At 39.5% G+C, this 27,215-nt stretch overlaps 1 protein-coding gene across 1 annotated transcript in view; it reads left to right on the top strand.

Annotated features, from left to right (window-relative positions):
- The window catches only part of NRG3 (neuregulin 3), a 344,618-nt gene that overhangs the window by 284,339 nt on the left and 33,064 nt on the right, over positions 1–27,215 (top strand). Inside the window, 1 exon segment of the mRNA XM_071438745.1 lies at positions 25,400–25,502. Coding sequence (XP_071294846.1) covers positions 25,400–25,502 — 103 coding nt within the window.

Raw genomic sequence — 27,215 nt, 5'->3', positions numbered from 1 at the left:
TTACAGACTTCAGAGAATGCCATCAAAATGAGGCCTGGCTTTAACTAAACAACTTAAACTCACTTTGCTCCATAAGTGCTTTTATTAACACGTACTTTTGCAATAACCTGAAGGAGGAGCATGAACATGAAAAGTAAATTAACAGTCAGGATTGACTCCCACCCTCAGTTTTGAAAATCTGTGAAAAAGGAGTTTTGATTGCTCTTATGCTGTTTTCCTTTCTAACATTGCCTATATTTAAATTGCTTTAGCTGCATTATATATTCCAAATACATAAACTCTGTGAAACTTTTAATAACTTCAAAATAATTAAAATGTCTCTTTAGATACCATTTTTACTTTCTTCTCTTGCTTATCTTTGTAATAAGTAAGAGAGGAAATGCAAATATTGATACTTCTTTCCATCATCTGACTTAAATGTAAAATGACATCATAATTTTCATTAACTTTATTTTTCATTTTCTTCAGCAAATGATTATGCATTAAGTTATTTTATTCACTAAGAAGCCTGAATGTAACTGTGTGAGAAGTTTTTATTTAGCCAAACAGAAAAAAAATAACTGCAGAAGATCTTTGCATTTTGGAAACCAAAGGTACCCTTTTGTGCTTTTAACAACAACATTGTTTGTTAGATTCGGTGCTTCTGGTATTTTTTCATTTTTTTCCTGCAATTTGTTAGAAATATTTGGTAAAATACCTCTGCTATCTTTGGTCTACCTGACCCATTTAGTTGGGAAGAGCCCAGAGGGATCTGTCAGAGGCCAGAGCTGCCCTGCAGAGCCACAACTCCCCCTGATTTCATGGCTAGGTGAGCTGGGACTGGAGCACAGGTGAGAACAGAAACAGAGTGGCAGGAGGGCATGAATTCACTGAAAGAGGGATGGCAAGAAGCAGAGAATCCTGACCCTAATTTTGCTTTCTTAACTGGGAAGAGATCTATGTCTTTTTGAAGAATTTGATTCTGCTGCGCTCCTGGATATTAATGTGAGATTTCTCTTGTGCAGTGCGATAGAAATGTGAACTGATTTGAAACTGTTTGTATAGTTAGTGAACAAAAGTAATTTCAGATGACATAATAATTTTCATTTAAAAGTTGACAGAATTGTATTTGAAATGAATATAAGTGATTAAAAAATAGATGAAAACCATATTTTTGTATCCCAGGTGCCGCAATAGATGCTAACTTTCAGTTCTGATAATAATTCCTGAGAAATAATGTTATTGTGATTTCTTAATGTGATCTGGCATTCACATCTTTTTATCATTGCATCTGTCAAAGATGTTTTACACTCTGGGGGATTGAAAGATAAATGCCAACAAATGGCCCTGTATTTTATGAAAAATTGTTAAGTGGTTAAATTTATAAATGCATTACTGGATAAGATAAAATAAATCTTAATTCATGACAGAAAATGTTAGAGGAATCAATTCTAAAATTCAGAGTTTCGTGAGCAAAAATACAACTGAAGAGTTGTAAATGGAAGATTACTGATCTCCCGAATTCCTTTTGTCTGTGTGAATACCTGAACCAGCTATCCAGTGTATAGTTTCCTCCTTTATTTCTGTAATCTTTTCTAGTTTTCTATTTTCACTTAAACATGTGCACACACATTTAACTAAAGTAACTTTTTTTCCCATTTGCGTTATGCACAAACACTCAACTCCTAATTTGTTCCAATCTAACTTACTGATCTAATCATGTGTTGTGTAATGATCCCTCCTGTTTTGTCCAGGCACATTTAGGGAAATGTATGATATGAATGTTACTTTCCTTAAGAATGCTGTTAATGTGAACCGTCATGTTGTGGGTGCTCTGCTTCTTGGGGTGGGTTTTTTTGGAGCAGAAAGCAGAAAGGAACCACTTCAGGTTGTCTACTACTAGGAAGTATTACAGAGAAAAATGTAAGTTTACATACATTTACTGTAAGTTTAATCATTCTTGGTTAATAAGTTTGTTACAACTCTAAAAACCCAAAGTACCACACAGGTAAGGAGTTATGCAGTTCATTAGTTTCATGTCACTGAATTAGAAGACCTCAGCTCCTGAGATGGACCAGTCAAACAGTGCATTACTAGAGAAAGCAAAGCCTGTGTGTGAGAACTGCTCTGGCAGCAGTGCCCATATTCCTCCCCCTGCCTGAAGAGGCACAAGTGCTGTGCTCAGCAGCTGGGCTGAGCTGCTCACCCACTTGCCACACACATCTGTGTCTGTTCTGCCTAGTCTGTCTTATGTAGGGGTAAATAAACAACTGAAGCTGTGTCCAAAACCACAGGGGCACCTTTGTAAAATAATCAAATGCCATTTGTGTTTAGCAGTTAGTGTTTCACTTGGTGTTTTCAAGAGCATTTGTTATGAACACAATGAAGAAATAATGTTCTATTGTCCAAAATACAGTGTATGAAGTGTCTGAGCCCTTCTCTTTGCTGCTGTGCCTTTCTGCACCTACTGCTAAATTGCAGCTTTTTAGGGAGGAGACAAGTAGTGTCTGAAAAACACTCATGTCTGCTGGATTGCTTCCCAGTGCTGTTTGTTCAGCATGGAGCGCCACGGATCAGGGTTGTAAAATGCTGTCAGCCCTCCTGTTGACCTGTGTTTTCATGCCAGATCGTTTAAGACATAAGCTGAGGTAGGCAGAAAAGGTAAAATTTAAAAAAGGGGAAATTCCAGTGCCTCTTCAAGAAAAGAAACCCCTTCAGTTGTTGGTTAGGAGGCAGCGTAATCAGCTGGAAGAGGCAGCAGTGCTCCTAAGGAACACTGATTCTATTGCTGTAGAGGAAAAGGGGTTCTTTCCTGTTGTTATCCTAAAAGCCAAGTCTGGGAATGATGGTTCTCATGGCAAAAGTGAAGCCAGGAGTTTTGCTGAGGAGACAAATCAGTAAGTGCTGCAGCTGAGTCAGAAAATAAGTGTTGGTCTGGGGAGAAACATCAATAAAATGTGTGTTATGGGTCAGGGGAGGAGTGAAGGTTGTTCCAGTGTGCTGAGATCTTTGGTGCCATGAACTACTGCTGCAAGCTGCTGCTTTTGCAGACGTGAGAAATATTTTTTCTGGCTGTTCTGTGTGTGATATGGGATGTCTGAGTCAGAGTTCATGGCTTTTTTCACTGCCTAGTAAATGTACCATAGCAAAGTGTCACGTTGGGATTTAATTAATTTTGCTTCTTATGTGATCAAGTGTTCCTTGTCCATATTTTTATTGACATTTCTACTTTTGAAAATGAACTCATCTTTTTTCCTTATTTAATTTCTATGACATTATGCCTTGTTTTAATTTAGTTTGGTTAATCCAGTTTGCCCCGGTAAAATTCCTATATATACCCTCATGTACTACTGATTTAACACAATCTAAGTGTATCCTTATTTTGGGGTGTTGTAAGGGACAATTGTGCTGAAAGTCTACTAGAAGGATGTATGGATTTTTTAACAGACACAATTATTGTGCCATTTAATTCACAGCCATAAGAGCAGTCCAGTTTTAAGGGGCAGTGTAAAATTAATCACTCCTGTCCATGTCTTGCACAGATAATAGCTGATGTTTTCTACGTTTTGGTACATCACACATTGCCTGCTTCAACAACAGCAGATGATGAGGCACTGACCCCAAGCCCTTATCAAAGAAAAATTTCCAAGCTGAAGTTCAATCAGAGTTGGTTTACATAGAGAAAAAATATAGCATATAAAAATATAGCACTGTAGAAGAAGTTATCTCACAGAAGATATTAGGACACCATTTATCTGCTTATCCATCACAGGTGACTTGTAGGGTGAAAGCAAGGCTGTGGCACTTAGAGCCATTACTTGCATCATGAAGGAATAAAGCAGCATCCAGAAGAATAACTACAGAAGAGAAATGTGCATTTACTGTCTTGATTAAGTGAATAAATCCTGCTTATAAGCGCCATTAACTTCCTCTGTACAGAGATGTGCATCTCCACAGAAAGCACAGTGTGGATTTAATAGGAAGTTTTTGCTGTTGGCTTTGAGGGAGGGTTTGGAAAATACTCCCTTCGACTGAGCTATGCTCACTTACTCCCTTGAGGACCTGTCCCTATTATTTTAATTAAAAAGAAGCAGACAAAATCTGATCATGCAGAGCCTTCTCCATACCAAACTCAAAGATAAAATTAATTTTTGTGCCCAGTGTAAAACTGAATTTAGCAACTGTGTCATGTAACCAGACCTTCTGCAGCATGCTCTGAAAGGCAGTGTCATGGGAAAAGCAAAGGAAGCAATTGCAACATTCACTTTTCCTTTTTATTGCCAGAACCATGCCAGAAATGTTGTTAGGGAGCAACATTTAATTAAACTGTTATCAACTTAACTTTGGGGTATTTCATAATCTCACCCTTGGCATTGTCTTTTTATTAGGAAAAGGCTTAAGTGACTATGAAATATAATGAAAGGCCATGGGGAGGGCTCAGACACCACAAAGCTGCTAATCCATTGGAGACTTTGGTGGGAAGTGAGCATTTTTCAACAGCAATGCAGAGCTTTGAAGGTTATCAGGACCTTTTATCTGCTAGTCAGCTTTCTGTGAACTTGAAACTCTATCTGTGTGAAGTACATCCCAGCAAATACCCACTGAGCTTGAGGTGGAAAGACTAATGTATTGCTGCTTTTCCTCAGATGTTTCAGATCCTTTCAGCTGTTTATTTGCTTTCTGTAGCATGTGGGAGCCTGAGTGAGAGTCCAGGACATTAAGCACAATACGTGTTCAATGCTCCTGAGAGTTTATTGTGCAAAGTGTTAGGTGGTGTTCAGACAATGTGGGTTTAACACTGCAAATATAGAGATATATATCTGTCTTGACCCCAAACTAAAATAAAAGATCCAGACTGATTCAGTAATAGCAGGAATGCAATATTTTCCTCTCAGGTTTGTTGTTTTTGAGTAAGAATCTGATCAACTGGGAACAAGCACAGTGCCTGCAGTTCACTTCCATATTTATTTCCTATCATTTATTCTTTTTATTCAGCATGGAAGTCTTAGCCATAACTGGGAAACAAGGTGTCTGAGAAATTACTGACTTTGACATTTTTACTCAGTCTCTTTTGTTAAGCCTTGCAAAGAGTAAGGAGAACAGTTTACTTTGTGAAGGACGAAATAAACCTCAGGAGCATCTGAGAAGATATAATTATTTGAAAGGAAGTTATTAGGTAATTTTTTAAAAAGTCTTTTGGCTGATTTTGGGGTTTCTGCTGCTGAACAGAGCTCCTTTGGTTTGAATCTTGTCATTCCTAGCCACACACTCACAGTGATCACTCTGGGAGCTGCCATCTCAGTGTTTAGTTAAACTTGCCCGTGTCAGGCACTTTAATACAGCTTTAAGTGACAGCAGTATTGGGCTGTCCCCAGCCTCATTTACTGCTGAATAATCATGTCATGCAAAGTCCATTACTGCCATTCTGCATCTGTGCTGCTGGGCTTGCCCATCACTAGCAGCTAACAAAGAAGCACAACATAAATTAGCCACTTAATTTAATCCAGAATGCAGCTGGAGCATTCATTAGGCTCCTTGAAAAATCTCAACTGTCAAAGCTAAATACTTTCACCAGTTGTTGCTTGTTTGTTTTTTTCTTAACAGTGAAAAGTTCTGGAGCTTTGACTGAAGTTTTACATCTTAATTTCTTAGGGAGGAGTGGTAAGCTTGTTTGCTCTACAATTTTTTTCTGAAGATGTAGTGTTCCAGTGTGGTACAATAATTTACATAAATTTCACTTCTGAGTTTTTAACTGTTGTCACCGTGCCTTCCACAGAGCTTTAAATATTGTGATCTCTATCAACTGCATTACTGTAGGGGGATAGAATATAAGTAAAAAAAGGTAGTATAGAAAGTAATCTTACCCCCTAGAGATTTGCAGCTGGGTTAATTGTTCAAGATTAGGAGCAGGCCTGATTTTAACAGGCCACACCTGAAGCCAATAAGAAGCGTGTTATAAAAGAGTAGATTGGTTGGTTGAGGGGAACTGGAGTCAGTTGGCTGCTGTGAGGACAAGGAGGAGTCAGTGCCTAGAGGAGCTGCCTACAAGAAACATCAAGGAGGTATGAAACTCTAGCAATGTGGAACCTTTGCAATATAATGATAATAGAACTCTTGCACTGTAATGACATCACATTATTGGTAGGATTAGTATAGATAGCATTTGCCAAGCCTTACTAAAAAGTTCCATAAACAAGAGAGTGCACTTCTCTCACTGGTTCCTTGGCTTGAGCCATTTCCCCACATCAGAGGTACTAAAATCTGCCATTCAGTGGAGTTAAGAGAGAACAGTTAACCCAGGCTGTGATCTGGACACTCACCGTGTCCAGGTTGCTCCTACCATTAGCAGTGGTGGAGTAAAATTTCAGAGAACATAATTACCTTTTTTGGGTGTGTGTTTTCTGTTTATTATCTCAAATCCTCGCTTCCTCTGTTGCATTCTCTTACACCCAGTTAGCTGTTAGAAAGAAAAACCAGAATCAGTGATTTGTGTTTAAAATACCAGTACTGGGCTAATCAGATGCCACTGCTCATGCTACCAGAATGATGTCTTAATTGAAGCTCACTGGACAATGTTTTAATTGAAGTCTTCAGGATAAAGCAGCACTCCCTAAATCATGAATTGAATTTTGTCTGCTCATCAGCTGAGTTCCCCCTGACTCTGTTCAGGTGGAGTAGCAGCAGGATGATGGCCATCACTGGTCTTGTGGCATTTATCTCCATGGAGGAATTAATCATGTGCCATTAACATATTCACCTGCATGGGGAGTCAAACCAAGTCTTGGACTTGGCAGACACAAAATCTGTTGCAGGGACAGACTTTGAGACAGAGTGAATTTTACTTCTGTTGATACAACTGAAGTCAATTCACTGCTTTCTTCAGTCAAATATTTTGACACAATCTGAGTTAATCAACTTGCTCTTCAAAAAATATTGAAAAGGTCATACAAATTAATATCCAATTTGGAAAAGAGATTTGCATTAAAAAAAAAAAGGGAGACAGGAAGGAGATGCATCTCTTACCTGAGTGCAGTAACTGCTAAGTTTAAAATAATTAGGGCATGAGACAGCAAGTATCTGTAAATATATGTAAAGAGCAATTTTCAGTAAATATGAAAATTTTCAGTAAATATATGAACTCAGGTTTTACCCTCCTTTCAGTTTATATAGAGGTAGGGATTGGGAGCTCACTTGTTTTTTTTTCAATTAACAGAAAGAAAAGCTGTTTGATACAATTCAAGTGGTTTACTGTGCATTGCAGGTAAACGTGGTAAATTGATTATCTGCATTTCCCAAATAATTTCACTTGCTTATTAGTGATAATTGCTGCTCATTAGTGAAAAAAAGTTGTAATCAATGTGTAACATCACAAAAATAGCAACAAAAGCAAATGTTCCCAGTGTAGCATTTGTGTAAACTTCTCCTACCCTGGCACTTCCCTTAGCTCTGTGTTTTATTGCATGGTAAGAATTTCTATACTTAGGGGAAAAAAAAAAATAGTATCTTTTATGTCACATGGCTATAGTTTTCTAAGATCTTTCTTCTAGTGCTGTGTTTTTCTCTGGAGAGGAAATATTTTTTGGAGCATGTAAGAGTATTCATTGGTCCAGAGAGAAATTCTTAGGTGCTATTTTACATATATATAAATAAATATATAAATTCATTTATAGTTTCCCATAGACTTGAAATGTTTCAGTAGAAAAGGTTTAACAGGATATAATTTGGCTCAGGAGCAAAAATTTGTTTGGGTTGGATTAATTCAGGCATTTTTTTCCCTCTTTCACTGCAGCTTCTATGAGCTTCTGAATAGCAGAGCTATTGCTGACATTTGGCTATTTGATTAACATACAAAGGTTTTTGCCTCATTTCATATCTGAATATTTTTTAATATGTAAAACCCCTTGTATTTCATGCTGTCTTACAAAAAAAATTGTTTGCATTTGATTACATTGTTCAATCTCTAGTTTTAGGGTATGAAAAGAGTAGTTTTTGCCTGTTAGGGGGGAGCAGATGGTTTTGTTTCTTGTCTTTGAAGAGATCATGTGAGATTACAGAGTTCTTCAGCCAGTAGTTTTTCACTGGAATCATACTATAAACTGGGTTAGGGACAGTATTTTGGTCCTGAATAAACCTACATAATAAATAAAAGTTATTTTTTTATAGGAAATAAAGAAAATTCCAACCTTAAAAAAAGTTTCTGGGCCATGTTGACTACATAGGACCTAAAAGGTCCTTGTGTCCTGAGATGACTTTTATATCAAAATGATCCAGCTTTGTTGCAAATCAAGCAAAAATATTTAATTGAATTCTTAAATGCAAAACTAAATAAGCTTCAGAATTAACCCCAGCATTAGAAGTTATTGCAGTTGTTTATGAATTCCTTTTTTAAAAGACAGTAGGTTAATACACAGAAAACAAAGGTTTGAATGAAAGATAAATATACATGGCTTCAAAACTATGAGGGTTTTTTTGTGCTTCCTTAAAAGCAGCATCTCTGTGGTCTAATAGGTAGGATTCTTGTACAAGATCTTTATAATTAAATAAATATAATTAGTAGTTTTAAGATATAAGCAGGCTATTTTTCTATACAAATAAAAAGCAGATAAGGTTATTAGAAATCTGGTTGGACATTTGGCAATTTGAACACTAGGCAAAGCCCTCATTTGGAAAGGTTGAAATAAAGTTCATCTAGTACTTCAAAATAAATCATTGCATTATTCCAGAGACCTGCATTTTCATCTGGAGAGCAGCAGTGAATAATAAAATAAAAGCAAGTTGTCTTTTTGTTTTGTAAGCTAGGCAGATAGGACATATTGGTAAAAGGCAACTTAGAAGGCATTAAAAAGTCAGATTATATCCTCCTGGATACCCACAGAACTTATTTTTGTTGATGCTTTGCCTTCAAGGGTATTTCTAATTTAGGAGAGAAAAAAGAGTAATATTAGAGAAGCAGAGTAAGGTACAGTGGGGTGTCATGTTGGACCAGTGCATGCCTTCAACACTCATGTCTTCAGCTGCTTGATCCATGTTTGGGAGTTTATTTAGAAAAAGAAAGAGCTGCCTTTGTGGGTTTTTTTTTTTTTTTTTTTGAGAGAGAGATGTTTGGCATCATCATTTATTTTGTTTCTGCTAAACCTGAGAGGCTTTCCCGATAGTACAGTATTTTATTCCCCTGGAAAAGGCGGGTGGCTTTTTGTACCACTGACTTTTCTCAGGAAATGCACTGCTTGTTTTGATTGTACTAGGGATGAGCTTTCTTCATGGGTACTTGCTTCACCACCTAAACTTGCTTAATTATTAGTCAGGGAATATTTCCAGAGGAGATTTAGCTCACAGGAACAGGAGCACTTGGAAAAGACTTGACTGACAGACAAGTCTGTGTAAAAACCTGATGATGCCTACTGCAAAAATCCTGCAGTTTAGCCCCTATTGAGTAGCTCCAGTCAGTCTTTAGGACAAGGCAATGTTTGTCCATGTTGTGTGCATGTTATGCAGCATCTCTTCTTTGACAGCAACACTGAAGTTTACTGAGGTGGCAAACATGCAAGCAGAAGTCTGTTGCATTTCTGCATTGTAAGAAGTGGCCAGCATGGATGTGGGAAGCTCTGAGAAATCAAGTCTTCTGTATTTCTTCAAATTCCTCCTTCTTATCTTTAATTATTTCATCCCTTTCTCCAGCTAATTCCCTAAAGTAGAGGAATGCTTATCTGTATCTCTTAATTGGTATCTAAAAATGTTTATTCTTAGACTTTGGAAGTGTAATTAAACAAAAAAAAAAGAAGCAAACCCAGATGTCTCCAGACAGATATTTAAACCTTGACTTTCTTTATCTCAGATGTTTCTGCTCCATTATTCATGGCAGAGGGCTTTATATCACTTGTACCTGGCCAGCCACAAACTTGTTCTGTCAGTTTCAACCCATTTCATATTAAAGATTAATTAACAAGATCTGAATTTTCTTTAACCATTGTGGAAGCTTTGGGGAAAATCCTAGCATGTGTATGCAATTGCAGCACATAGACCACAGGGGCTTAAACAAGATAGTTGAGGCAGCAATAGGATTCAGAAGGATTTACACAGACTTCCAAAACACCCTGATGGGAGGATGATTTCACTGTTCTATCTCCTTTCCAGACACTCTGGAAGAGTTACCTGGTACTGAGCCCAACACCAAGCTAGAAAGTGTAAAAGGGTAAGGTTTGATCCTGGGTAAATTTTGATCTTGCATCTGGAGAGTGTTTCACCTATCTTTGTGCTATTGGATGTGAGTTGTAAAGTTTTGGGAATTAATTTTTCAGAGATTCTTTCAGAAGCATTTTCAGAGTTCCTTTTCTACTTCTGCATTGGGGCTATTCTCTGCCCTGTAGGGAAATGATGACAGCCTTCACTGCAGTTTGTTTAGCTTTTATACACTGAATAAAACTTAAGGACTCTTTTGAAAAATCCTTGTCTCTTTCTCAACTATTTAGAGCTTTTTTTTTATTCTGTGAGAAGAAGTGGCCAATAATGGCCACTCAATAGTGGCCTCCTCTATGCAGGTCACAGAACTTTTGGAGTAAACTGTGCTCAGTTTCAGAAAATTACTCTACTAAAAATAATTGGGGTTCCTTTCAACAATTTGGCCTTCGTTTCCATATATAGGTCTTGGAAATCTTTTTTTAAGCATTCATACTGGTCTTTATTAAAAAATGTGATATATCTTACGATAAGCTACAAATGTACTGCAAGAGTTACCCCTAAATTATTTCCTAAAGCATTATCTTATGGTTTTAAATCCACTGAAGCAAAAATACACAGTTTAACAAAGTCACTTACTGGAGGTCAACATCCCATAAATGGCCTCAATGACTGGATGAATTTGGAGAAATCCACTGCATTTGATGGAGATGTCAGTCATGGTTCTCTCTGTAAATTCAATTAGTACAGGTCAGAAATCATTGCAGGACTTTGAGTTTGGCTCATAAAGTCATGCAAATTTAGTCTGATTTCTGGAGTATGATGTTGTTTTTGTCAAAAAGTTAAAAACAAAAAAGTTTAGGGGAGGAATGACTTGGTAGATCATTCCATTGTGAGACAGATAGCAATAAAACATGGAGCAGGAAACAGGTGAGCATAAAAAGACCATGTATTCAGTGAGCACCCTGGTCAGCATTACTGATTTAGATTTCTGTTCCAAAATGTCTGTTTAGAGGATTCAAAAGCCTCTGCCTGGGAAAAACATCTCCTTCAGGCAAATAGTGCAGTTGCATTTGTGTAAAGAAAATTCTCTTAGTGAGCTGAAGTCTGTTGTTTCCCAATAGGCATGATCCGTCAAGGCTTTGCCTGTAGGAACACGTAGGTGGGAGTTGATTCTCTTGTCTGTATTTTATAAGATCTAATTCTGCATTATTGGAACATTTGATGTTCCTTGTGCCAGTCAAGAATACCTGGAAATTGATTTTTGGTTCAATAAGAGCCATTTGAGACAAAATATAAGAGGACACCTCACACCTGAATGACAGTTCTTGTGTTTCTACTCTGTTATGAATCTTTAATTTTCTTGCATATTGCAAAGTAGAACAGAATCAGTCCCACTATTTCTAGCAATTCTTGATTTACTTTGTGCAAGACCCTTCACAGGTGGACTTCACAGATTAATCCATGAAAAAGTATTTCTTAAATGCTTCTAACTCAAACATGAGTCTAAACAAGGTGGAAATACCCAGTAAGATTTAGTAAAAGCTGTAACTGAGAAGAATTGGGCATTGAGGAATGTTAGTCTGAAAGGTTCTTGAATAGGGTTCCCATGCTATTAACATAGTATAAACACGTATTTATACATATTTCTGATATAGATCACATATATAAACAAAACTAGTTTTAGAGGGAAAGATATCTAAGGTGAGAGTGAATGTCTTATTCATTGCTAGCAACTGAATAATCTGTAAATCCTTTACCTAGGAACATTTTATTAAGTTCATTTATCTTAGTTCACAGCTACCACTTTTGCATATCACCTCTGCATTCTCTGACAATATTGTTAAAAGTGAAATTGATGGTAGCAATATGTAGGCAACTTGAAGAATCATGTTGTTTTCTGATTGTTTCTTAGAGTTGATATAAGATGTATACCCCTAAGATGATGAGTTGAAAGGGGTCATCTGAAGGAATCTCCTCTCTATTCCTGCTCAGAGAGGCAAAACAGATAGGAGCTGTCAGAGAGGATTTATGAAGAGCATCGTGGAATTGTAATATGTTTTCTTTGGCTTTTGCAACACCTGACAGCAAAGGAAAAACTTCAAAGACAGTTAAGATGTGCAGAGATTTTACCTAAATGCTTTCTTGGTAATTTTGCAAACTGGATTTTTCCTGAATTGATGACATAACTATCTAAAGCTGCTGGAAAACATGAAGGTAACTCATTTTAAAATGAGTAACTTCAGATGTAGGGAGAGAGCAACATCTAAGAGCCAGAGGTATCAGGGTGGCCAGCAGGGAAGGCTTTTTGTGTGCAGTTTCAGTTGCAACCATAAAGACACCTCCATGACATGAGCTCTCCCTTTGTCCACGGCCCTGGGAGTGGGAGCAGCACGTTCTGCAGTCTGTTCTTTGGTGTTCTCTCCCCTTCTGCTTTCAGGGCACAGCAGCTGCTGCCTCCTGCCTTGCTGCCTGCCCGGCCTCGGTCTCTCAGTGCTACCCCAGCTCTTCAAAACATGCCTCACCCAGGCAGGAAAGAAAACTGGGCCACAGGCAGGCCCAAGTAGGCCAAGTTCTTGCTCTTCAGCTGCTTTTGTTTGAGTTGTTCTCTTCAGCCTCTTCAAGTCTGCTTATTCTTTTCATTAAGCTGTACTCAGAGCTGTGGTGTTTCAGCAGTGTTTGTTCAAGGCTCAGGACCTCTAGCTATGAGCTGTCCATCACGACTGCCACACAAAGTGATGTGAATATTTTTAAAAGATGTGAGGCTGAGGGATGCAGAAAGGGCTGTTGTGTAAAGCATGAGTCAGAAAACACTTGGCCATTACTGCTTGGCAGAGTGAGCTTTGTGCTAAAACGTTGTGATGAACCAGAGGTAGTGCTTGCTTCTGGCACGGTATTTCCATTTGCAGTTTTTTAGATCAAAATCATGACCAGAAATGTTACACAGCACATCAGAAGCTGCCCTGTGCTGTTGGAATCACTATCCTGTATGACAGCTTCTGGCTTGTAAGACCCACCCAGGCAGCCTGTGGAGAAATGTTTATTGCTGGTGCCACCAGACAGGCTTTTGTTGAAAACGTTTGACATTGGTGTCATCTGTCCTTCAGCTTGCCATAGAGTGACTGTGTAAAGCTGCTCCCTTTCATGCAGTCAGGAAATAATTCAGGAGCTCCACAGTCAGCTGGTTGAGTGCCAAAAACCTCCAGTGATTGTCCTGCTCTGCTCTGCACTGGCATGATGTGTGCAGGTTTGGGCACCACAGTATGAAAGAGACATAAAACTGTTGGGGAGTGTCCCAGGGAGGCCATGAGGGTGGGGAAGGACCTTGAGGGGAAGGAATTCTGTGTGTGAGGAGCAGCTGAGGTGCCTTGGTCAGTTCAGCCTGGAGAGGAGGAGGCTGAGGGGAGACCTCACTGCAGTCACAGCTTCCTCCTGAGGGGCAGAGGAGGGGCAGGCACTGATCTCTGCTCTGTGTGACACTGACAGGAGCCAAGGGAGTGGCCTGGAGTTGTGCCAGGGCAGGCTGAGGTTAGATATTGGGTTCTTCACCCAGGGTGTGATTGGATACTGGGACAGGTTCCCAGGGGCAGTGGTCACAGCCCCAAGGCTGACAGAGCTCAAGAAGCATTTGGACGATGCTGTCAGGCACTTGGTGTGAGTCTGGGGGCTGTTCTGTGCAGGGCCAGGATTGCACTCAATGATCCTTGTGGGTCCTTTGCAGCTCAGGATGTTCTGTGCTTCCAGGAATGGACATGGCATGGCCTCACAGGGCAGCCTGGCCCACCACCCAGCTGAGCTCATGGTGGTTCTTCCTCACACCCAGTGGGAAACTTGTCTCAATTATTGTCTTGTTTTTTCCTTCTGCCCTGCGCTGCTGGCTCCATCTTCTCAATAACCTCTCAGGGTCAGAGATAATTTGGAATTTATTTTTTTTTAAGTCACTTTCAGCTTTAAAATCATTATGTGTGTCATTCTGAAAATACTTTTCCTGTTGCTGTGTTTAATTTCTTATTATTCTATAGATTATAAGAAATTTTGTTATACTGTATGGTTTTATTTAACCATGCATCCTTTTGAAGGGGCAAGTTTATGAATTTTTTCTGACAATTACTGTGCTTCACTCTTGAAAAAAAAAAATCAGCCCATATAAGGGATTTTGAAATTTAAAATGCTATTAGTAAAAAATGTGTATTTTTAGTAAAGGAGAGAGTGGCCAAAGTTTCTGTTCTCCTGAAGGACAGTACAATGTTTACATAGCTTGAACATGTGCCTGCATGCCTTTAAACATGTGTTTGTATCCCTCTGAGCTGCAATTTGCACGTGTTTAAAATCCACCTAAATATATGAATACAGAGAGATTGGACTAGATATTGGGGTTTGTATATATCAGCTGGGAGGCCAGGAAGAGGAGTACAGGAGTGAGTAATTCTTGTCTTCTCAAGCACTGTAAGAACTTTATTCTAACTGGGAACACAGTTAGGGTGTGTTATTGATGTCATGCAATATGTCAGTTGCTAAAGACTGAGATGCCCTCCTTCAGTCCTGCTGGAGCACGGGGCTGTGGAGAGGCTCACAGACAGCACTCACACACCCAGACAAGCTGGCATTTGAGCAGCTCAGCTCTGGCAGCTGCTGCCAGCCTGCAGCCACTGCCAAGCTCATGGAGCAGATCCCTGCACGTGGGTGAGAGCTGGGAGCGCCCTGCTAGACATTCTGGGGGCTGGGGCTTCACTGTGCCTCAGCACTGCTGCTTGCATTGCAGCCTCTGAGCACCTGCACTGCTCACTCTGAGCAACTGGTGTTATCCCTCAGGCTGCCAAAAGGACTGCAGGGTTAGAGGAGGAGTGGAGCTGCTTACAGTCACCATATTTACTTTGCTCTCTCTGCCAGCACAGTCTGGTTTTCCCTCTGATCGTTTGTCCAGCCTAGACCTGCATGCTGTAGTCATTGTGGTGAGCAAATGTGCTGGGGACCTGAGCGCAGGGGAGGTTTGGGGACAAGGTGAGGGACAGATCTCTGTCTCAAAGATCCACTGGCTCATGGAGTAGGCAGGGAAAATCAGCAGAACAAGAAATGTGCACAAAGGTATCCAGTCCTTCAGTCCTCCACAGGGCTGGGAGCTGTGAGTGGAGGTGGCTGCAAGGGGGCACAGACTGGCACTTCTCTCTGTGTGAAGGACACTGTCAGTCTCTCTCCTTTTGTCACATCCATCCCTCACTGCTGGCTTGTGGGAAGGTGAGGCTTGGAACAAAAAGAAGGCAGTGCCTAAATACACAGTCCTGTGCCTGCAGAGTCTTGTTCAGAATCTGTGGTTCTTCAGTGGGAACACAGTGTCCCTCGTCACATCTTTGTGCATCTGACTAAGCCCTTGTCCTTACCCTCTGAGTCCTCACCCTCCAGAGCCCTCCAGGCAGAACATCACTTTTCTGTTTAAGTGTATGAAAAGCAAAATACGTTTCAAGTTATTAACAATCATTTTCTGTGGTTTTCCTGTCACTGCTCTCACCACATTTCTGTAAAAAAAAAAAAAAAAAGATCCATAAACGCACCCTGGTTAAAACAGTAGCAGTCAAAAGAAATGGCACTTAATTATGATATTGCTTGACTTGCTGCAAGCTCCTGACAATGTAGCCATCAACAGTAACTGTCAAATACACTTTGGCAGCTCTGAGGTTAGCTTGAGATTTGAGTGGAATGTTCAATACCAGCAATTGAGCAAGATATTGGGAGAAATTCCAGTGACAGGGCTTTGTTGATGGGAGCAATGCAAGCTCTGAGATCAAATAAAACACCAGCTGGGAAATTAGGATGTTGTTATATTGTGTGTTAGTGATGCTTAGGATCTTAGGAATAAAAACCCTCATCAGCTAAGGAGTTACTAAAGCAGAATTAAAGAACACTATTCCTTTATAAAGCCATAATAATTTTATGGAATAAACTTCTCAGAAGCTGCCTTTATGGAGTTACATATAAAATGATTATGCCACTTCTCCAGGGCCTATTGCACCTAAAGGTGTTTGGATTGATCCCTCTGTATATGTGTACATCCTAAAGGAACCTTGACAAACTCTACATGCAGGAAGTTTGTATGTAAATATCCTTCCCTCTGATTCCTCCAGTTGTCCAAAGTATGGCTGGACAAGGGCCTCAAGAGAGCTGGAAAGCGCAGCTCAGCATGGACTTTGCAGAAATGGAAGGTTTCAGTGCAAGAAGAATAAAGGTAGAATGGAAGTTTCACTTTTGAAGATTTTTCATACTGATGGTGGCAGAAAAATATGTTAGCAAAGACATTTTAAAAGTGCAGAACTGTGTGTGGTTCTAAGATTTAGAATGAAAAATAAGGACAAGAAGGGAAGGTAACAGACTCAGAGAAGATGTTGAGAAGTGCCAAAAAGCAGCCAAAAATTAAGATAGGAAAAAGGAGTGAGTCATCATTCTGGAGCAGGATACTACACCATTTCCCACACATGCACTTCAGGCTGTCATACAGAGCTGTGGAGCTCACACGTTCTGTCAGAGTGAGCAAGGGAACCAGCTGGAGGCAATCCTGTGCTGTGATGATTCTGCTGCAGCAGGAGGTTGGACCAGGTGACCCCACCAGTGATCCCTTCCAGCCTTACCAATTCCATGAATAATACTCCTGTGGGAAATCTGTGGTTTGAAGGGTTTCTAGGACCTGGCAAATAATTGATATCCTGCAAGAATGGATGTGGAGACCTAAGCACTGGGAAAACAACTTCACTAAAACAAAATCCTTTGGGAAAAAAATGTTATTTAGTTAAAAAACAAATCACCATACTGTTGTAATATTTTTCAATCTTTAAGTTTTTGCTCTTTATGCTTTGAAGCTTTTTGCATCCCTAAGATGTGTAGTAGAAGTTGGAGATGCTTGGAGCTGTGATTTTCAGTAAGCAAAAGTGACATAAAGACTTGATCTTTAGTTGAAGTAGATGAAGTTTCAGGTATTAACTTGGAGGTGTCAGTACCCAGCACTCAGGTGGGTTTAACTGTAATTTCAGTACTGTTGTGCACTACTTAGCAACAACTGCAACATCAGGGTGTAACCAACATAACTCTCATACTTTGGAATCCTAAATACAGCACTGTACCAGCTAGCAGGAAGAAAACTAACTCTGTCCCAGCCAAAACCAGTAGCTGTGAGTTTTAGCTGTTGGTTCAGTACTGAGGCACCAGCAGGCAAGGGTGCCATCAAGAGGCTTTGCACCACCTAAACGTGCAGAGCACTGAGAAGGTTTTAAAACCCTCCTGCTGTTCCACTGGGATTTCCTTTAGTGTGCTTTTGCAGTTGGTTTCTTTGGTGTTAGTCCATTGCCATCCTTCTCTGCATGGGTCACTGCTGCTGGTGCTGTGCAGGGTGGGTTCTCCCTGCTGCCCTCATTCACCGTGCAGGAGAAGCTCTCACACAGCACTGACATCAGGTTCTCTCTTGAGCAAAAGCACACACAGAGGGGATATTGGGTTCCAAAGTTTCTTCCCCTGGAAGAATAAGGAGGGAAATTGTCCTGCCTCATTGTGCTGTAATGTTTTGGCTGTTTGTTTTCACTGTCTAATTCCTCTTGCTGTCCTCAGTCTCTATTTCATTTTCATTTTTGGTAGCAAGGGCAGAGCTTTCTGTGTTCAGAAACCAGTAGCTGCTTGTGGAGCTAAATGCTGATGGCTCATGGAGTTACAGCTGAGCTGGGTATGTTTGGCTTAGTGATGAGTGTCATTTTTGGCCTGTGCCCTTCTGTACTGAACCATAGATGACAAAAAACCAGCAGTGCCCTTTGGGGTGCCAGCCCCCTCCATTTTAGACATGATGTCTTGTTTTGGGGGGAAGGGAAAGAGTTCCTTTGCAAAGACCTGCTGCTTCCCTGCTTTTTCTGCCAAGAGCTGCTCTTTGCTTTTCTCTGCCAGAGCTCAGCTGCTGGGGTACCACAGCATTCAGGGCCATGTGCAGTCCTTGCTGCCCAGGAGGACCTTGCACAAATCTTTAGCTTTATATCTCAGATCTACAACCTTCACCTGTGATTAGGGCAAGGGTTCATCTTGTGCAGGTCTAGCTGTTTGCCCCCTAATTTCACATCCTATTACTATGATACCATTTCTCCAGTACCCTGATGCATTTTAGTAGGTGTGTCCTCAACAGTGGACTAATGCAAAAGAGAAATCAAATGTTTCAGATTGTTTAGGGGTTCTTTTCTCTCCACCAGCTATCAAGTTTCTCTTCTGTGGGACTTCTGCTCCTTAGGGGGCTGTTTCTTACTGCTTATCCCTTTCACCCATCAGCAAAAGTGCAGGCAGCCATCAGGCAGGAAGATTACTGCCAGAGGATCACAGTCTTAGACAGCTTTACCCTTTTATCATAAGGTTTTTTCAGTGAGCTCATTGTCTAAAATATCACCATAGATTTTTGGCTGTCAGCCTCTATTACCCAGATAAATTTTTTCCCTTATATCCGCACTGAAAATTAAATTTGGGGAGGGAGGAAGAATGGCCTTTATATTTATCTTTCTCTTATACTTAGAGAACTCAAGTTAAAACATGTATATTCAGATTGTATCAAGAATTAATAGGCTAAAAAGGAAAGCTTCATATGAAATTTTAATTCTTATTAGTATATAATAGAAATGTATTACAGGTCGGCATACTGGGTGTAGTTTTGCAACAGTAGAAAGTCTTGGAGAAACTTAGAATTACTGTAATAAATTCTAAAACTGAATTGTTCAGCGAGGAAAATTAGCGCTTGCACACAGAGAACTGATGAGATTTAGGGAGTGAATTTGGTTAGTGACTGACCTTATCCATCTTGGAAATAAAAGGAAAATAGATAAAGTTTGTAATAGAATTGGTTTGTCTTACTTGTAAATTGTCGATACAAAAGAATTTGTAACAAGATTTTTTCTTGAAAGGAAAAGGTTACCTCTCATCCCTTAGCTTCCTATGGGGCTGTTTCAAGCCTAAAATTCAATGAATATGTTGCAGTGAATGTACTTAGATATGGCTTTGAGAGTTTGTTAGATTTGAGTTCTGGAGGTAGCTGGCACAAATCCCAAGTTCCCTGCAGATAAACAGAAAAGATAGTTTCTTAGGATACCCAAGTTAAAATTAATTTACCTTCAGAAATAAGATCTTGCTGTTTAAAAGTGCTAATCAAATTTTCACCTAATAACAAGTAGTACTTAATAAGGATATTGGCATCTTCACTCCTGCTGTAACCATAGACAACAGAAGAGCTGTGTAAGGTTATACATTTGTTTTTTTGATTGTTAGGGGTTTTTTTGCAGGTAACTCTTCAGCATTCAGCTCATTTTATTTGAGGATATTTATTTCCATTACTTTTTGATTGAGATTTCACCTTTCACTCACCAACCTAACACTGAGAGCTCAGCCTCAGAGTTAGAGCACATAGCTTTGCATCCCTTTTCATGATGAGTGATTACACCTAATTCACCGCTTCATTTCTAATCTCATGCAAAACCAGTGCCAGTGTAGCATTAATGGTGTAGAATCAAGTACTCAAAATAGGTCAGTCAGACATGTTGAACAGTCTTTCTTTCCTTTTCTGTCTTTTGTGTATGCAGGAGATGATCTCACCAGGGTTAAATGCCAAAAGTCAAAGGATGTAAATATCATGCAGTTGTAATATATAATGGGCTGCATCTATTTCACTTTGCATTCATTAAAATCCTTGTGCTATGGACATTCCACTAGCAGAAGAAAATTATTTTGTTCATCTTTATTACAATCAGAATTGTCTAACCGTTCTTCCCAAGAAAAAATCACTGTGAAAACTGTGAAATGTTTTATGAACTTCTGCCAGCAGAAGTCAGCTTGCTTTGTTCCCAGTCTGAGATGGAAATCTGTGCAATTAACCTTGACTCTGTCCTCTCTGTAAACGATAGCAGATAAAAACTTCTGTTTCTGGTTTGGGAACCTAAGAGTCTTGAATCCCTTTTAAAAGGGAAATTCCACCCAGACAGACCAAAGTCTTAAGGAAGAAAACTTGGTGTCTTTTAAAAGTAGCTGAGACTTAGAAAAAACCATGATATTTTATGTGAAGTAATCCATATGCCCTTAAAGATGTTGAAACAGAGTTGTCTGGGGTGGGTTTATCTATATCATGTATTTGCAAAGACTTCTTTAGAGGTTAATATGTTTATATTGCATTTTGTTATGTTAATCTCTGCAATGGAAGAGGCAATATCCTTGTGGTTACAGAAAGAACAAGGGTCTTGACTTACTGAAGGTCAAAGAAGAAATTTGTGAACTGTGCCTTGTAGCATCTCAGCCTTTTCTCTCTGCCTTAGCACAAGCCACAGCATATGGCAGAGAATCTGTGCAGTAGGTTTTTGCAAGTGCAAGAACAGAGAAAACTCTTGGGAGAGTGGAATGTCTGATGCTGAGGCAATCACAGATTTTGTGGAACATGCAGGCTTTTTTTATTCTCTTCATGAATTAAATTTAGAATGCTGTATATAGTTCAGTACTTCTCACACATAAATCTACCTATATTGAGAAACATGCTTTAACTACTCTTTTTTATCTTATGGGAATCTGTATTTTATTGAAAAATCTTGATGTTGTGGATGAGGCTTCCATGTATTCCTCCTCCCTTGTTGTCTGTGGCATTTTGAGGCTGCTGGACACCAAAGAGAGCTTAAGTGACAAATGATACTTTTGAGGTTCACTTCAGAAGTGAGGGTCTGGCTCTGCTGGATATTCCAATACCATCTGGAATTGAGGTGTGGCAGGAAAGGCATGGGCAGGGCATGGAGGGAAATGCAAAAAGTGTGGCAGTGAGGTCACAGCAGAGATCACAGTGCCAATTCACTGCCTCTGCATGGCTCAGTTTTTGCATGGGGACAAAAAAAAACCCCAAAGCCCTGCCTGTAATCTATTGCTGCCCTGTAATCTGTTGAGGAAAAGCTGGCTCTGTGCACATGGAAAGCTGCTGGGTTTCATGTGTACCAGGGACAAGATAAAGGGTTTCCCATATTTGTTTGTAGTGTGTTGTTACCTGCAGTAATGCAGAGTGGGTTCTTTTAGGAGAAGGGAGTGAGGAAGGTAAGGGGATGCTGGGTGCAGTTAGGGTTTGTGCTTTTGGGGCTGGGAGTAAAAATTTCAGCATAAAAATTAATCTGCACCTTTATTCATTTTCATGGGGGGTTTTTCTTCACAGAGCAAAGGTTAAGTAATGCATTTGTATGGTAAATGTTGTAATTTCTCAGTTGGCTTGGTTTGAATAGTCAGTAATTATTCTCTGTGATGCTTGTGACCGTATTGAGATTTTATTCAAAAGCCATTGGAATAAGCACAAGGGGGAAAGTTACTATTTTTGTTATTGTTTTGTATAGGCCATGTGCACAATGCTGTTCTTCATATTTGAAATCCCTTTCAAAGATATTTCAACTCCAAACACACAATAGAACCAGAGGATCCAGTGATTATGGCTGGTAATGATACTGTGGATTTAGGTGCTGACAAAGCCTAGCATAATCTGTTTTAATTAACTAATTTTTTTCCTCAGTAATACGGTTATAATCGTACTCAAGGACCTTGTACCAGCATTCTTCCTTTTATAACAAAGTCAAAAAGAGACCAGTTTCAGCTTATGTACAATAAAAAAACCATATCCTTTAGAAATGATTGTCATGAGAAAAATGTGTCCACCCTACACTTTTTAATCCTCTAAAGACATACATGTGTGCTTCAGTGGGTCTTTCCATTTGAATAAACAGGATACAGACTGTAAATTTTAAAGAGCAAGAGAATTAAAAAACCCAAACCCCCAGTACCTGGAATATAACATATACTTTTTTTTCATAATGTATGTGAAATTTAACTGTGCTGTGAGCAATGGGTCACCAGTAGTAATTTTGTCCTTCATAGTAGCAGCAAATGAGTTGAGATAAGCTTAGAAAACTTCATAGCAGGTTGGAAAATAAGAAACAATCAACAGCATAATTGAGAATGGGCTCCACATGTAACAGGGCACACAGTGCATGGGGACTTTTCTTTGAGAGCTCAGCCTTGCAACAGGCACCATGTTCCTTGTGAGTTTGTCTTTATTTTAGTTTTGAGAAGACCTTTCTTTCCATAATTTTTATTAAACAAATAGTCTGCATCTAAACAGTTTACTACATTACTTTTGAGCACTGTGGTTGTATTTCTCACAGTAGAGGTTGTTTATTTTCTGCAATTTGAATGCTTGGTGAAATTCACATTCTGTAGTCTTAATCCTCCAGTGGATTATCCAGGAGTACCCATGGCAGTTTATATTTTGGTTTTTAGCAGAAATATTTTCTTGGCTGCTCATTAAATGAGGAATCCTCTCCTGAGAGTATTTGTTTCAACAGGCTGTAATTGAGGTGATGTACTTCACAAGGAATATATGAATATATGTGAATAAAGAGAGACTTATCATTTCAGTCACACTTGGGTTTACCTTGGGAAGTTAGTTTCCATATGTAAATACGTGTGTGCACCAGTTGATGTAAATCCTTGAGTGAAGGAGAAGGAATTTGCAGTTCTTCTCTTTTCTACACTTTGGATTTCTCCAGGTTTCTGTTCTGTGAGGGCTCAAGTGCTTGGCTACAGCCATCTCCAGATTCAAGCCATTTGTGATGCTCCTTGTCTGGAAAGGATCTCAGCTGTGCTACCTCTGCTTAGCACAATAGTGAGGTTAGATCAAGGCAGCCATGAGGAGATCTTCACAGTTTGCAGAGAGGGACAGATTGCATTGCTGTTAGTAAGAAGGTGAATTTTAAATAAAGCCAGTGCAGCAGATTAGAGAATGGAAAAATGCCAAACTGATTATATTTAAAGATGTTGGAGACAAAAAATGGTGGAATCCAATACATAAATAAATATTTACAGGATGTAAAAAACGAACAAAGGTGCCTAGAGGAATGGAGTACGGGTAATCAATAAGTACTTCTTTAAATATGCACTGTACAAAGTAAACAAAAAGGAAAGAAAATATTGATCAACATGTGTTGAAAGCTGCTGACAGGGATTAATCTGACTGCACAAAAGACTCAAAACTCCGCATAGTTGTTTTAGCAAGATAATATTGTCTGGTCTCTGAATTGCTTTTATCTTGGCAAGCCTTATTCTAAAGCATCTTTAACAAGGCAGTGATCGCTATTTAGGACTGACAAAAGAGCATAGCTGTATTAAACTCACAATTTCTCAAAAAGAAATAGCAAGAGAAAAAGTATTTAATGAGGACTTCTGTTGAAAGAAAATCAAAATTAAGCCTAGTGCACACATTATTCAAATCAATTTATTTTCATGAACAGATTTTTTTAAATTGTTATTTATATGGAATGTTTAAGTGAAACTGCAGTTCATAACTATGTATGGTTTAGTTGGGGCTTAGGCTGGAGGTGCTGACATCTGTATTCAGGCAGAACAGGTTAACAGTTGCTGAAATGAAGAGTTTTTTGAATAAGTTTCAGTGTGATTACATCAATGTAAGAATTCAAATTTGTTAGATTTGTGTATTACTGTGGAAATGGAAGGAGGTGGGTAACTGTGTTTGCACAATTGCTTTTAACAGCAAACAAATAAACAAAACAAAAGACATTAAGCCCCAAACATTTAGTTCAGTGCCAGTAAGGATTTACTGTCTAGATCCAGATTTTGTACCTCCCAGAGAGGAATAGGCCTAAAGCTGTACTGGAATCACATTTAGTGCAATGTGAACAGGATTTCCTTTTGAATTACAAGTTCTCCAGACATATTTTAGACAGGTGAAAAATCTATTTGCTTCTTTTAATTTTTAAGATAGTGTTTTAGAAATACAATTTTTAGAATTTCAAATTTAAATGATGGGGAAATGTCAGCAGAAGCTGAGGATATTTTCTATCTTAGATCACTGTAGTGTTGTTTGAGAGAGCAAGTAGACAAGTAATTAAAAAAAATCAAGATTTGATACTGTAAGTTTATTTTTAATAGCTTCCAAAATAATAACTGGATCTTGAAAGAGACAGATGCTTGTGTTTAAGATTCCAAATGTTTAGTAACAGCACTGTGCTATTCATTCTTGAAAAATTATTAATTAGTACTGATTAGGGTACTGCACATAGTCTTTAGTGATTTGCCTAGATTTACCTTGGTGTTTTCATACAATATTTGTTATGAACCTGAGAGTTCCAAACTTGGAGCTGCTGCCGCCGACTTGGCGTGTGAGCCTGGTGTTCCCATGGATGGGGGTGCCTGCACTGAGAGCTCCAGCCCAGGCAGGAAATGTGGGTTTGTCAGCATCCAGGGCTTGGACTGTGCTCGGATAATCCCACGTGGTGCCTTTCCACCTGGAATTCGTGGATGAAAATACTGGCTTGCACTTTGCATGTTTGGAGAAACTGATCTTTGAAGATGGCAATCTGTTTGGCATGTTCACATTTTGAACTAGAAAAGTGGTTGGAAGAATAAACATAAAATATAATGCTTAAGGAGCTGTTGAATGTGTGAATCTCCAGCTGCTTATGAGCTCCTGTCTGCTGTCATGAAGGAGTGTTTTCTCTTATTTCCTTAGCTTTTTTTTTTTTTACTTTCATTCTTTTACTGTTTTAAAGTTATTTAGAATATTATGAGATTTATAAAGAAAGTCTGTTTTTTTAAAAAATAAACACCTATCAAAGCAATATCTGGTGCTTCATAGCAAGAGAGTCATTGGGTTCCATGCAAGTTCATTGAGTTTATTTTTTACTCTGGCATGTTTTGCATGAGCTTCAGGACATGGGAGCAAGGCATTGTAATCAATGCCTTACTCAAATCAAAAAACCTTACTCATTCAAATCAAAAAACCCTTACATTTTTGGGGTAGCTAAAGGAGAACTCTGACTCTTGTGGGACATCAGAAGAGCTCTGATTGTTCTTTCCTTAGGCCAAAAAAACTCCGTGGTGGTAGGACTCTTTATCCTATTGATGGTAAAATCTTTGTTAAGAAAAGCTGAAAAACAGCATGTATGGCAGAGAAAAGATTAAACTGTCCTGACTGTCATTATTATGTATCTTTCAGAGTGTACTGGGGCCATTTTCTAAAACTTCTGAGGAGGCCCCAGCTGCATGAACCTTACTAGAGGGGGGAGGTTCAGAGAAGCGCCCATTCTGTGCAGGAATTATCCAGGCCAGCTCTCCAAGACTCTGTGCATCATTAGTGAAGCCATGAGGTGCTGCAGCTGCCTTTTGGCAGGTGTGTTGTGTGCTTGCCTAACGTGCCCTTTGCTGCCCACAGAGAGCGAGGAGGTGTACCAGCGCCAGGTGCTGTCCATCGCCTGCATCGTCTTCGGCATCGTCGTGGTGGGCATGCTGTGTGCAGCCTTCTACTTCAAAACAAAGTAAGAGCCTTCCTCTGCTGTGTCTGGGGTTTAGCTGCTGTCCTCTTTACAGCCTTACAGCCCTTCAGCTTCTCCCCTCCTTTTGAAGTGGCTGTTTTCTCTGGTCCAACTACAGCAGTTCCCCATGGCTGCACGAAGTCCTCCCCAAAACATAGATAGGAGCAATGAACATTCTCCATGAAAAACATTCTTTCTATTTTCTGATATCACAAAAGAATAGATTGTGTCATATCCACTTTTTTTTTTGATAGTAATAATTGTGTGTCATTTACCATCACTGCAATAATCACTTTGCTCTTCTGAAAACAATAGGTTAAACATACCGTCTCCTTTTTGCATTTCATTTCATATCCCTGAATGTCCATTTCTGTATGCTGAGAACAAAAGTAAAGTTAGAAATGTAGAAACAAGTCCTCTGCAGATATCTGTAACCTGTAGCTAATACAGCAGCCTGTTGATGAAGATGCATATGAGTGGCTGTAACACAGAAGCACTACCTATTCAAGTAGTGAAATCATCTGGACTAAACTATTTTCAAGTGAAATACTGTCCACTCTGTCCTTTTCCCAACTGAATATTATTTTATAATATTTATTGTGATGTGTGTAATCTGAGTTGCAAAAACCTCATAGCAGTTACATGACATGCTTGTCATTGCCCCTGTATCAATAAATATCTTCTATATGGTGGTCATCCTTCATTCCAGCTGGAGTTAATGAGAGAACACAAATCAATATAAAAAAGTACCTGCATGAGGCTAGTCAGGGTGGCTGAGCACCAAAAATGTGAAGAATGGCACTATTTAAAAGTTTGGATGTTTGTCTGAAACCCTCTTTCTAGAATTTATTTTAATGTGTAGGAAATCTAACAAGGATTAGGTTTTATTTAGAAAAATACTTAAATTGACTTTTCTATTTGGGGGGGGGGGGAATCACCAGGTGTTTTTTACCCCTTTTTCTTCCCCTCAAACGTCAGGGGTAGACCATGAGTGGAGATCTGAGCCAGTTCACAATTTTTCTTCATTATTCTGATGTCTTGAGGGATTTTGCTAACTGTTGTGTGGACATCCAGAGTGACCGTGATGCCAGCTGGGAAGGACAGACAGGCAGGACAGTTCCTCCCTGCCAACTCCTTCCTTGTAGTGTAAATGTGAGCAGAGACAGGCACTCTGGCACTGCCATTAGGAATGTCATTATGCATCTCAGATCTGCACATCTTAGAAGGAGTGAGTGAGAATCTCCCTGGAAAGGCTTCTTGAGGGTTTTGCTGATGAGGAGAGTTTCAGAGGGGCAGGATGGGACTGTCATTAGGAGGAACATGCAGTCAGTGGCTGAGCATCCTGAGAATAAGCCCCCCTGTTATTCACAGGGCCCCTCCTGCTCCTGCACTGCTGTGGGGAGTGGTGAGAGCTGGGTTGGAACAGCCTGCACAACACCCTGGCTTTGATCAGCTGGTGAGGAGAGCTAAGTCTGAAAATAATGAGTGGGAATAAATAACATTGGAAAGAGGAACTTACAGGACAACAGTGCATCATAAGTCAGGAGCAGGTGGGGGTGTTGGGTCTGGGGCTTTGTCTGCATTGTAAATATGAGAGTTACTGAGAAGAGCTGAAATGGGCTGGTGCCAGACTCTAGGAACTGAAGTTTGGAGAGTTAGGAGAAAATGGTTCAGGTTCAGTCAGGAGGCCTCAGCCAGTGTTCAAGGGAGGCTGAT

The sequence above is a fragment of the Agelaius tricolor genome, unplaced genomic scaffold (genome assembly GCF_023055355.1).
Source record: "Agelaius tricolor isolate 1412-34295 unplaced genomic scaffold, bAgeTri1.0.p SCAF_13, whole genome shotgun sequence".
In the NCBI taxonomy this organism is placed as follows: domain Eukaryota; kingdom Metazoa; phylum Chordata; class Aves; order Passeriformes; family Icteridae; genus Agelaius; species Agelaius tricolor.
Note: the sequence above shows the minus strand (reverse complement) of the source record. Positions and strands in the feature narration are given on the sequence as shown.